General features: G+C 38.4%; 1 protein-coding gene across 3 annotated transcripts in view; it reads left to right on the top strand.

Moving 5' to 3' along the window:
• The window catches only part of LOC121441010 (solute carrier organic anion transporter family member 1A5-like), an 87,385-nt gene that overhangs the window by 33,807 nt on the left and 40,964 nt on the right, over positions 1–12,614 (top strand). For all 3 annotated transcript variants that reach the window (XM_041642151.1, XM_041642145.1, XM_041642153.1), the window contains exons 7-9: positions 778–924; positions 9,166–9,264; positions 11,838–12,059. In XM_041642151.1, coding sequence (XP_041498085.1) covers positions 778–924; positions 9,166–9,264; positions 11,838–12,059 — 468 coding nt within the window. The remainder of the gene's footprint in view (positions 1–777; positions 925–9,165; positions 9,265–11,837; positions 12,060–12,614) is intronic.

Genomic DNA, 12,614 nt, shown 5'->3' with positions numbered 1-12,614 from the left:
GACACAGTACATTGTCTACTTCCCTGAAAAGACCAAGTTGAGCTTCCCTACAGAGTGACAGTTCATTAGCTTAAAACAAACTTGGAAGGTGAATACAAGGAGTCAATAATTTCACCTTTTACCTTTTATGTCCATTTGACCTTGTTTATGTTATTCCAGAGCTCACAAATTATTGTCTTATTATGTTGATAGTAAAAATTAAAATCTATAGGGAAATATATGTTTACTAATCAGGTAAATATTTATTTTCTACAAAGAAATTGAGGCTGTGGGGATTTCAAACTTCCATCAATATTCTCTCTGTATTATATCAGTACAAAATAAATTGTTAGAGACATATGCACATGCGTGCTTCCTTTTCCATCCTCAAAGTTGTTTAGAAATTATGCAGTGTACATATTAACTAACTGGGTCTACTAGTTGGTGGAAAACTGAGTCCCTAGAGATGAGCAAAATTTTTGATTTTACTGCTTGCTCTTTTTTGGGGGGTGTAAATTCTTACAACCAATGTGTTGTCACTAAACACTGCATTGGGAAGAAATGTAGTCATCTCTCCCATAAAGTGGTAATTAGCATAGCAGTCATATTCCATTGTTAAGTATTCCTTCAAAATATGTAATAGCTGTTACTCAATAATTCACTGCTAGCATAGTTATATAAGTTACTTGGTGGTCATCATAGGCTTTTGGCCTCAAGATATAAAGACAGATTTGAGTTAACTGTCAGTAACACTTGACTGTCAAAATACTCATGTAATTTTCTGTTGTTTTAATGTAGACTGTGAAAAAGAAATTAAATCCTTAATGTGGATATATGTACTGGTAGGAAATCTTATTCGTGGAATTGGTGAAACTCCCATCATGCCCTTGGGCATTTCCTACATAGAAGATTTTGCCAAATCTGAAAACTCCCCTTTATACATTGGTAAGTTTGAAAATCAGACTTGGGATCATTTCTAACAAAGCAAGTTCTGGGATGGTTTAAAAGAGTTATTGATTTGAATACCTGTGGTTTCCAGAACCATGCACAGAGTGCTGTGGTATCATTGATCGTAAAATTTTTCAATGGAAGAATTAATCAGCAGTTCCTAACAAGCTGTTTCAGCAAGAAGCTTCTCACATTGGAGATCCTTCTTATCTGCTGACACTACAGTCCTCTGATACTGCCACACTATCTCTAAACCCTTAGAGATTCACCAATATTTCCTGGCAGTCACTGGTGCCAAGAAAGTCTTAGCATCAGGAAACATCTGAGCACAATGAGAGTTGAGGAGTCGAGGAACATGGTGAAGGGCAGTAAGGAAGACTGGAGGTTGGAGATCATGTAGGAATCATTAGCTACACAACATCAAACAGCAGAGAAGAGAGTGATTGACAGAACCAAAAAGGCAGAAGAGTTTGGTATTGAGAGGTCAGGCAAACATAGGAAGACTAACCCATGGAACCACAGAGAAAGAGGAAAACCAAAGTGTAAAGTATAGAAACATAAGGAAGCTGAAGTTCATATCTGGTTTTTCTGTGAGTAGGGATGGCTCAGAAAAGTTGGATGATGCTTTTGGTGGAATCAAATAAACCAGATGAGATTTAAAGGGACAAAGAAAATGAAAATAATAATAAGAAAAGAAAGATGATCAGGAAAGCATCAAAGAGAAGTGCCATTATGAGGACATGTTTTTTCTTTGGAAGGAAGTTTTGAATGAAGGCCTTTGATGAAGTTATATTACAAGAAATCCATCACAGCTTACACTGTTTTTGAGATTGTGCTAGTTTAATTTCTGTTTCTGTGAGGAAATGCAACCTTGGAGAAAGGGCTTATAATATATTTGGCTTATAATTCCATCACAACAGAGAAGTCACAGTAGCAGGATCTTGAATCCACTGGTCATACCAAAAAGAGCAGAGATAGTAAATCTATGCATGCTTATATCTTTACTTGTATCATTGTAATCCGCTCTTTTTCCACTCTTACACAACTGATGACTCACTGCATAGGGAATGCTGGTGCCCACAGTGGGCTGGGTCTTCTCACATCAATTAACTTAATTAAGACAGTCTTCTATGGACATGTCCACAGGTTAATCTAGTATAGACAATATCTCATTAAGACTCTCTTCTAGAGAATTCTAGGTTTTATCAAGTTGACAATCAAAGATAGCCATCATAGAGTCCCTTTGAAAACATGGCTATGGAAGAATCAAAAGGCACTTGCTAACACCTTGGCTTTGATGGGACTGCATGTGATAGTGAAGCCTTTGACCTTAACTCAGAATAAAAGAGAATTTGGAACGTGACTTTAAGTAATAAAACTTCTGTGTCAATCAGATTTTTTATAACTTTAATAAACCCCTGATATGATTGATAATTAGAAAGGATTCATTTGGCTCACAGCTCTGGAAGTTTTGGTCTGTGTTGTTGCATTATTTGTTTTAGAAGCCTGTCATGAGGCAGCTCATTATGATGGAAGGATGGGTAGAGTGAAATCATTCATCCTGAGACTGAGAAGCAAAATAGAATGAGGAAAAGGAAATGCTTGTACTCTAGATGACCTGAACACCCAACACCATGGAGGGCCTCAGTAGGGTCCCATTAGACTCCAGTGGTGCCCCCTGCAAAACAAGTCTGTCATGCATGAGCTTCTGGGAAACTTTTTATATGGAAACAATGGAAGCTTCCTTCTCAATATTATAGAAAACAGTGCCTGTGCATGCAACACACATATGTACTTCTAACCTATATATGTACATATAACATACATACATAGCTTAATTTTTTATATGTTTAATATATAATATCTGAAGTAATAGGGTATAACTTACTTACCTGTTGATAGCATTTCTTCCCCACCCAGTTCTGCAGCAGTTTGGTCCCAAAGAAATACAGAAAGGTTTACATTAATTATAAATTGGTTTGCCTATTAATTCAGGCTTCTTATTAACTAACTCTTACATCTCAAATTACCTCATAATTCTTGTCTTTGTTAGTCAGTCCCACAAAATCTTTCCACTTTTTTTTTCCAAAACAAAATCTCTGAATCTAATCTCCTTTGTTTAGCTTTCTTCCTGATAATTATCCAAAACAACTTGAAACCAAAACACTCTAAACAAAGACAAACATCCATCATTCATTTTTTGGAAATGTGGGTGTAGTTTTTTTAGGCTACTTTCTGCTGATTGGGGGTGTTGATAATCTTTATGGTTCCTAAAAAATTTAGGAAATGTAAACACCTGACTGGATTGTTCTCTGAGACTTGTTCATCTCAGCCAGCAATCTTGAGGTTGTTCTTGATGTAGAACTCAGAGGAAGCTCCTACAGAGGTCTTCTGAAATGTTGGATCATCTGGACCATCTGCTGTAGTAATAAGGGCAGCAGCGGGGCTGCGTCCCCAACACCCCAGCTGCCTGCCCAGCTAGCTTATGCCCCGAAATAATTACACAGACACTGTATTCTTTTAAACACTGCTTGGCCCTTTAGCCCTAGCCCTTACTGGCTAATTCTGTTATCCCGATCAACCCATCTCTAATAATCGGTGAGCACCGGTCTTACCGGGAAAGGTTCAGCATGTCGAATCTGGCGGCTTGCTTCATGGCATGTGTCTGCCCAGGAGCAGGGCATGGCATCTCTGCTGAGGCGTCTGCTCCGGAGAGCAGAGCTGTCGAGACTCTGAGCTCACTTCCTCTTCCTCCCAGCGTCCTGTTCTGTTTACTCCTCCCACCTATCCTCTAACCAATAAAATGGGCCAGGGCAGTGCCTTTAATAGCCAATGACCTTCCTCCATCATTTCCCCTTTTTCGGTTTAAACAAAAAAAAAAAAAGCTTTAACTTTAACATAGCAAAATTACATATAACATAACAGTTATCCAGTAAAAGTTACAATAATCTTTATCATAACTAAGGAAAACTATAACTATAACTAACTATTCTTAACTCCATCAAAGACTCCAGAAAGATATATTACCTAAGTAAACAAGAACTAAGAAACTTCAAACTCTAGAAATGACAAAGACATCTCGCTGCCTGGACAGTCACCCAAAGTTCTTTTGTACCGTTGGGGCATCCATCTTCAGCCTTCAGGCCCATGGTATCCAGCAGACATTTCCATAAAGCAGGAAAATTCAAAGTCAGTTCAGTCACTATCTGTTGTGTCCTGCAGAATGTCTCGCAGACTCTTTCAAAATGAATCAGGAACCCCGAAAGATCATCTCACCTTAGGCAAGTTCAGTAGTCCTCTCTTTGCAGGTTCTCTGTGTCCAGTTTATGCAATAGTTCAGGTAAGAGCAGTTTCTTGTCCAAATGGCTATCAAAACTCCATAACGAGCCTCTTCGATGCCCATCTTCCTCTTGAAGTAGATTGGTACTGCCAGGAGCAGAGTGTCTCATTGTCATGAAAAGTCCTCAGTTATTAAAACATTAAATGTCCTATTCTGTAATCTTTGAAAGACATGAAGAATGTCTATCTAAAATATATCTCTATATATCTAGAAAATCTAACTAACATGACTACAAGCTTTATTATTATCGATGATTATCCATTAACAACCTATATTTCTTAATTATACAGTACATATTTAAATGAACTAAACAATCACAATACCTTAATCAAAATCAGAAACACTTATACATATAACAAAATTGACCGTAAATCTCTATCAATAAAGCAAAATCTATACTAATTCAAATTATTCATACCTATATCATATCCCCCTTTAAATGTAAAAGAACGTTTATAAACCATATTTGGGAACATGGGCACAGTTTTTTCTCTCCAAACTGCTTCCTGCTGAATGGGGGCGTCGTTAATTAGGTCTTTCACGGTATAACCTGTGTGCTAGTTTCATCTCAGTTGGCAGTTGAGCGATGCAATTTTCTGAAGGTGTTCACACCAACCCTTCAGGAGGGCGTGGTCCATCATACCAAATCGGAATAGAAGAAATGAACAGGGTCTCATCCTCTGTGAAAACAAAATAAGAAACTCCTTTCCAAAGCATCATGTCCTTAGATCCAAATTTCAAAGTTAAGGCATTTTCAAAGTATCTATGTTGGATTAGTTCAGCAGCATTTATAAACAAATATCTTTTAGCAGTTGTTTGTCCTTCCTCAGCATTCAAACGATTCAAAGAGAGCATAATAGCATACAGTATCAAAATTCTCTGTGTATTTTCCATCTTTGTGCAGCTTTGTTTTAACCTCTATTTAGTTTATTTTTACTTTTAACTCTTTGCTTTTTGAGACAGGTTCTCTGTATCTTTGACCTGAAGTAACTCTGTAGACCAGGCTGTCTTTGAACTCTCAGAGATCCGCCTGTCTCTGCCTCCCAGGCATTCGGGATTAAAGGTGTACACTATTACACCTTGAACTCACAGAGATCTGTTTGCCTCTGCCTTCTAGGCACTGGGATTAAAATTAAAGGCGTGTGCTACCACACACAACAACTCTCTTCCTTTTTTTTTTTACTTTAAGAACTTTAAATTTTACTCTGCATTTATTTTTAACACACTTCAAACCATTTAGAAATTTTGTTTGTCTTTGAATCACTCTTTACTGTATATCTCTCTTTTTCTGACCACAAGAGCCTTTAATTTACCAAGCAATCTCAGTAGGACTAAAGGCGTGGCTTTGCCAGCTAGATCCAGTCCATTTCTTAGCTTTCCAGCCTCATGGTGGATATATACGCTGTAGCCATGTTTACTGCCACAACTGTATGGCATTTCAAGGTCCCTGCCAGCAAGTGAGCTACAATAGACAACACTCAAGTCCTCTCTCGGTAGCCGGCCCTCCTGCCTCAAACAGTCAGAGTTTGCCCTGGCAGGATGGCCCAGAAAGCCAGCATTTTTAAACACCGCAGCTTTTTTCCTGCTATGGCTGAAAACCGAAAAGCATGCGTTCAGCTTTTCGTCGACACCGTTTAAGTGTTTCGTGGCAGGACCTCTTAATGAGCTGCAGGCTTTGCAGCTAAAGGTGAGTCAGGAAGCCTCTGTTAGATGAGGCGCTTGCTTGCCTCTAGCAAGCAGAGCAGATCCGAGAACACAGCGAGTCTAGTTGCCATCAAACAAATCATAGCACTTTACTCCAAATGCTCTATTCAAAAGCTCTGTCTCCCGCAGGAGCCAGACAGAGATTGCAATGGTGGCACAGCCCCAGGAAGTCGCGCTTTAAAATGACACAGCATTTTTTCTGCTACTGTTGCCGGATCAGGAAATCTCTCTACAGCACGCCACCAACAAACACCAAAAATCTGTGTTAAACTCTCTCTGCCTTATTTTTAAGCCTTCTCAGGTTTTTTAAGTGGATTTAGTCCATCACGTGGGGCGCCATATGTAGTAATAAGGGCAGCGGCGGGGCTGCGTCCCCAACACCCCAGCCGCCTGCCCAGCTAGCTTATGCCCCGAAATAATTACACAGACACTGTATTCTTTTAAACACTGCTTGGCCCTTTAGCCCTAGCCCTTACTGGCTAATTCTGTTATCCCGATCAACCCATCTCTAATAATTGGTGAGCACCGGTCTTACCAGGAAAGGTTCAGCATGTCTAACCTGGCGGCTTGCTTCATGGCGTGTGTCTGCCCAGGAGCAGGGCATGGCGTCTCTGCTGAGGCGTCTGCTCCAGAGAGCAGAGCTGTCGAGACTCTGAGCTCACTTCCTCTTCCTCCCAGCGTCCTGTTCTGTTTACTCCTCCCACCTATCCTCTAACCAATAAAATGGGCCAGGGCAGTGCCTTTATTAGCCAATGACCTTCCTCCATCAATCTGCTTCTATTGGAGATTTTTCAGAGGGTCTTTCTTGATTAAACCCGCTTTTTTCTTAACCCAGAATGAATCCACAGCCTCTTATTTTCTGTGAAATCAAGAAAAACCTCTTCTCCAAAGTAACATAATTTTTAATTAAATTTTGAAGTTAATGCATTTACAAAATACATATGTTGAATTAATCTAGGAGCATTTATAATCAAGTGTCTTTTAGCAGCTCTTGTCCCAACCTCAGCCATCAAACAATTCAAAGATAACACAATAACAGAATATCCAGATTCTCTGCACATTTTCCATCTTTACATGGTTTTATTTTAAACTCCATTTCTTTTATTTTTACTGTAGTAGGAGCTGCAGGCTGTGTCCCGCCACCCGGCCCCTGGCTGCCTGGCTAGCTTATGCCCCAAAATAACAACACACAAACTGTATTCTTTTAAACACTGCCTGGCCCATTATATCTAGCCTCTTCTAGGCTAATTGTCACGTATTAATTTAGCCCATTTCTAATAATCTGTGTAGCACCACTAGGTGCGCTTACCAGGAAAGATTCAGCATGTCTGACCTGGCAGCTTGCTTCATCGTGTTTGGTTCTGAGAGGAGCTGCCCTGCATCTTAGCTCATTTCCTCTTCCTCCCAGTATTCTGTTCTGTCAACTCCGCCTATCTAAATTCTGCCCTATCAGATGGGCCAAGGCAGTTTCTTTATTGACCAATGAAATCCCACATCATTTATATTTTATTTTTTTGAGACAGGGTTTCTCTGTGTATCTTTGGCCCTCTTGCAACTTACTCTGTAGACTAGGCTGTCCTTGAATTCACAGATATCCTCTTGCCTCTGCCTCCCAAATCTATGATTAATGGCGTGTGCCACCATGCCCAACCACTCTTTCTTTCTTTCTTTCTTTCTTTCTTTCTTTCTTTCTTTCCTTTCTTTCTTTCTGGACTTTATCCTTTTTTGTTTTCTCTCCGAAGCCTACATATATTTTTTTTAAACACACTGTTAACTGTTTAGAAGATGTTTGTCTATCTGAATCTATCTTTAGTGTATATCTCTCTTTTTCTGACCACATGAATCTTTAATTTGCTAAGTGATATGGCTAGGATTAAAGCTGTGATTTTAAAGCCTAGATCCACTCAATCCTTAGCTTACTGGAAGCCTAGCTTCATGGTGGAGGTACCATCTGGAGCCATGTTTATTGCCACAACCCTATGGAGATTCAAGGTCCCTGGCACCACCAAAAGCATGCTGTTGGCAATTCATAAACACCATTTTAGTGTTTGGTAGTGGGACCTCTTAAAATGACTACAAAGTTTTTGCAGCTAGAGCAGAGTCAGGAAGTCTCTATTAAATGAGATGTGTTTGGCTCTAGCAAACAGAGCTCACTCGAGAAAATGTTGCTAGAAAGAAGTCATGTTTAACCATGTTCTTTTGTGTCTAGAATTACTTCCCAAGCTCTCTCAGGTTTTATGTGGATGTAGTTGTCCCCATTGTCATCACTTGTTCACAGAGGTTTCTATCTATTGTAGCTGCTTGTTTGTCCCAGCTGCTGGCTAGCTTAGCCCCAATAACCACACAGAAATTGTATTAATTGAAACACTGCTTGGCTCATTTGCTCTAGCCTCTTATTGGCTAACTCATGTCTTGATTTAAACCATTTCTATTAATCTGTATTTTGCAACATGGCAGTAGCTTACCGGGAGAGATTCTAATCAGTGTTCATCTAAGGTGGAGGATCCATTGCATCTCTCTCTTTCTGCTTTCTTCCTCCCAGAATTCAGTTCTTTCTTCTCCACCTACCTAAGTTCTGCCCTATCAGGCAAAATCAACTTTCTTTATTCATTAACCAATACAAGCAACACACAGAGGAGACTCCCACATCATCTATCCTGCCCAGTTCTGCAGCCATTCAGTCCCAAAGAAACACACAGAGGCTTACATTCATTATAAACTGGTTGGCCTATTAGCTCAGTGTTCTTATTAACCTAGGCTTACATCCTAAATTACCACATAATTCTTACCTGTGTTAGCCATGTGGCTTGGTACATTTTATCAGTGAGGCATTCTCATCTTGCTTCTTGTGTCTGGGTGATTACTGAAGACTGAGCCTTTTGTCTTCCCAGAATTTTCCTAATCTGGTTATTCTGCCAATATTCCCTGCCTATTTGCCTCATCTATACTTCCTGCCTGGCTACTGGCCAATCAGTGCTCTATTAAAGCAATACAAGTGACAAATTTTTACAGCGTACAAGACCATTGTCCCACAGCACTTACCAAGTATGCCAGATTTGATACCAAGCTTTGCAAAGCAAGTAAAGAAATCTAATACTAAAAAAAGAATTCAATCTCAAGACTTTTTTTATTGTGCAAGCAAACTTTTTGTCTTGTTGTATAACTTCTTATCTTTTTTTTTTTTTTACTTCCAGGGATTTTAGAAGCTGGAAAGATCTTTGGCCCTTTGGTTGGACTTTTGTTGGCATCTTTCTGTGCAAACATCTATGTAGACACTGGATCTGTGAATACAGGTAAAATACATTTTATCTATATAGTATAGTCTCTAGAGTGTAGGAGATTGCTCCAGATTGTTATACTGCTGCCTTCTTTGATACTTAGTTAGGCTTATTATCACTGCTTTCAGTCTGCAGACCCAAGAGTAACAAAGGTAACAATAAAATGTCACCTTCTAATCAAGAATCCACCATTCTCCCACCACATTGCAGCTGCACCTTTGGTATCAGAGGATTTACTCACATAGATTTTTCTCAATGATGCAGTCACTGTGGATAATGAAAGAGATCTTTTTGTTATGTCATAAGCACCAATTCAAAAGGTTTTATGTAGCAGATTAATTAACTACTAGAAAATATATTGCCACAATGTGTCTAGCCCCCAGAAGGTCAGAGAAACTGTGAACTACTGGACATATGCACAGACACTCATGGGCCCTTTTTCTGAGGGCCAAAGCTTTGTGTTTCTCTCTGGTGGTTGTTCTTATTCAGTTCTATGTCTGTTTGGTTCTTTTAACCCATCATTTTTCTTTTACTTCCTCTTCCAGTTGTTCTCCTGCTGTATCTTTCTTTCTGTTAAACTTTTGCTTCTTCCCTGATGTTTTCCTTCCCTTTCCCGATAATTTTCCTTCTACGTGTCCCCTTCTCCTATGTCTTATGTTTTTGTTATACATTTTATACCTCATAATAAAAAGGATATCTATGCAAGGAAAGATTACCTTACTAGCCACATGTTACATATTTTTAAAAAATAAATTAAAATATTTACACAAGAAGAAATTACATTAAGGTCATGAGTTAGTTGTTTTCCTTAGAAACCCACAACTAAACAATTTTCTTTGTATTAATTTTCTCACCAGAACATCTTCACCCCAAAGCAATGGCATTTTTATTATGGAATGACAAACATTTAAGCAAGTTAAGCATATTTCAGCTAGTTCCTTTTGTACTGTCAGGCCCTGTGTGCAGTTTCAGTGTAGTAAACTTCCATATTTAATTCTACTCTGGAGAAACTTTAAATGAGATGTCAGCTAAACTATCTATTTTTCTTTACACAGAATAGGATCAATAATTTTTTTACTGCTTTGTTTTTTAAATTTCATACAGGGTCTGTGATTAATTCTGTAACTTATATTACCAAGAAATGCAGGCCTAACCTTGGGTGCAGGAACATAATAATTTTCTTTAACCATATGTTTTTACATATGAAGAATTCATGGGTCTATAATTCATGAAGCTTTCCTGATTTTATTTTCCGTCTTCTGAAAATCTCTTATCTAACAAAAAGCAAGGTAGCTTCTAGAATGTTTTTGCCCTTTTTGTAGGTTTTATTGAGCAGCTGGCAGAATAAATTAAATCATATCCCTAATCACCTTTACAAATAGCCCTAAATACCTGCATCTTTTATGCTAACTCATAAAGTCCAATTAAATCATTGATTGAACTTAGCATCATTACTCATATGAAAATCATCTTTATTATTATCTACAAAGAAATTGTCCAGTGAGGGCTGGAAGTTTTTTCAAGAAACAACCACAGTATACTAGTTTCAGTGAGGTCTCATCATACAAATTATACTATGCCAATACAGCAGAAACATGGCAGCAGCAAACATAAGGATGTAAAAAAAAATAATTGGCATTCTGGAAACAATTTTCCAGGGGCTCTACCTCTCTAGTATGTACCCAGGTAGCTTTGTCATCCTCTGGGTTATATTACATAAGATTCATTTCTGTCTGCTGCACTTATGACATGGCCACTGGCAATTATCAACACATGTGTCTAGATGAAACTGGTTAATTTTCTTAATGAATACACAAACAAAAGTAATTGGGTATCATGTGATGTTTTATTACCTTTGGTGTTCCTGCTACATTAAAAAAAATCTGCTAGACTTTCTGTAGTACACAGAAAAAAGTTACTGACAAACTGTTATTAAGGTGGAAGAATCTCTGAAATTTTCTGCTTTATGGAAAAGTCTGCTGGATACTATGGACCAGTAGGCTGGAGATGGATGCCCCAATGATACAAAAGAACTTTGGGTGATTGTCCAGATTGCAAGATGTCTCTGTCAATTCTTGAGTTTTAAAAGTTGCTTGCAATGCACTTCCTGTTCACTTAGGTAATATTATATCTTTCTGGAGTCTTTGATGGGGTTAAAGAATAGATATAGTTTTCCTTAGTCATGATAAAAGAAAATAGATATAAATATTTTAACTGTAATTCTTGCTGTATAACTTTTTTGGTATATGTAATTTTACTATGTTAAAGCCGTCTTTCTTGTTCAGAAATGGTGTGGGATGTCCTTCTGTTTATGTGTTGTTTTTATTGGTAAATGAATAAAGAAACTGCCTTGGCCTGTGGATAGGGATGAACTTAGGTTGGTGGAGGAAAACTAGACTCAGTGCTAGGAGAAGGAAAGTGAAGAGAGAGAAACGATGATGTCGCCACCAGATACAAACGTGCAAAAACTTTGCTGGTAGGCAACGACCTCATAACAATATACAGATTAATAGAAATGGGTTAAATTAATATAAGTGTTAGCCAATAAGAATGAATCAAGCTAACAAAATATCTGTGTTTCTCCACAGATGACCTGACCATAACTCCCACTGATACGCGCTGGGTTGGTGCTTGGTGGCTCGGCTTTTTGATCTGTGCAGGAGTGAATGTTCTGATCAGCATCCCCTTTTTCTTTCTTCCCAAAACACTCCCAAAGGAAGGACTAGAAGATAATGCAGATGTGACTACAAGTGACAAAGAAGAGAAACACCAAGGACAAGCCAAAAAGGAAAAACGTGCAATCACTAAAGGCAAACAGACAAACCTTAACCCTTGTATTTGGTTTAGATGGGTCTGCAGGTAGTGGAGCATATGTCTGCTGTGCTGAGTTGAGATGCTTTGTCACTAAGGGTCCCTACTCAGATGTGTTAAACTTCTTCCAAAGTTACCGGTTGGAAACAACTCACATAATTTGTAAACAGCACATCTTAGATTAGACTTTATGGAAAATTCATCAATCTGGACACTCAATGAGAAAATATATTTTCCCACCTGTTTTGAAAGTGTATTTTATAGAAAATATTGTTCCAAGTTAAAAAAAAAAGCAACCAGAAATTCAAGGTAAAGATAATGAGAGAGAACTCTCTGTACTAAGGTAACAGTGTAGATTGATAAGAAAAATGTCAGTTTAGCTGCGAGCATGATTGAAATTAATATTGGAGAAGAAAACCTGAGAGGTGGCATGATCTTCAGTATTTGAAGGTGTGTGATAGTTTACATGAGAACTGTTAGCCAAGGAGCAGACTGCTGTAAAACAAGCAGGAATGTTATTAACCTCTGGTGCAGAGCAGTGGTGCATCTGTGAG

The sequence above is a fragment of the Microtus oregoni genome, unplaced genomic scaffold (assembly GCF_018167655.1).
Source record: "Microtus oregoni isolate MIOR12 unplaced genomic scaffold, Mior012 000002F_ref0000024, whole genome shotgun sequence".
NCBI lineage: Eukaryota > Metazoa > Chordata > Mammalia > Rodentia > Cricetidae > Microtus > Microtus oregoni.
Note: the sequence above shows the minus strand (reverse complement) of the source record. Positions and strands in the feature narration are given on the sequence as shown.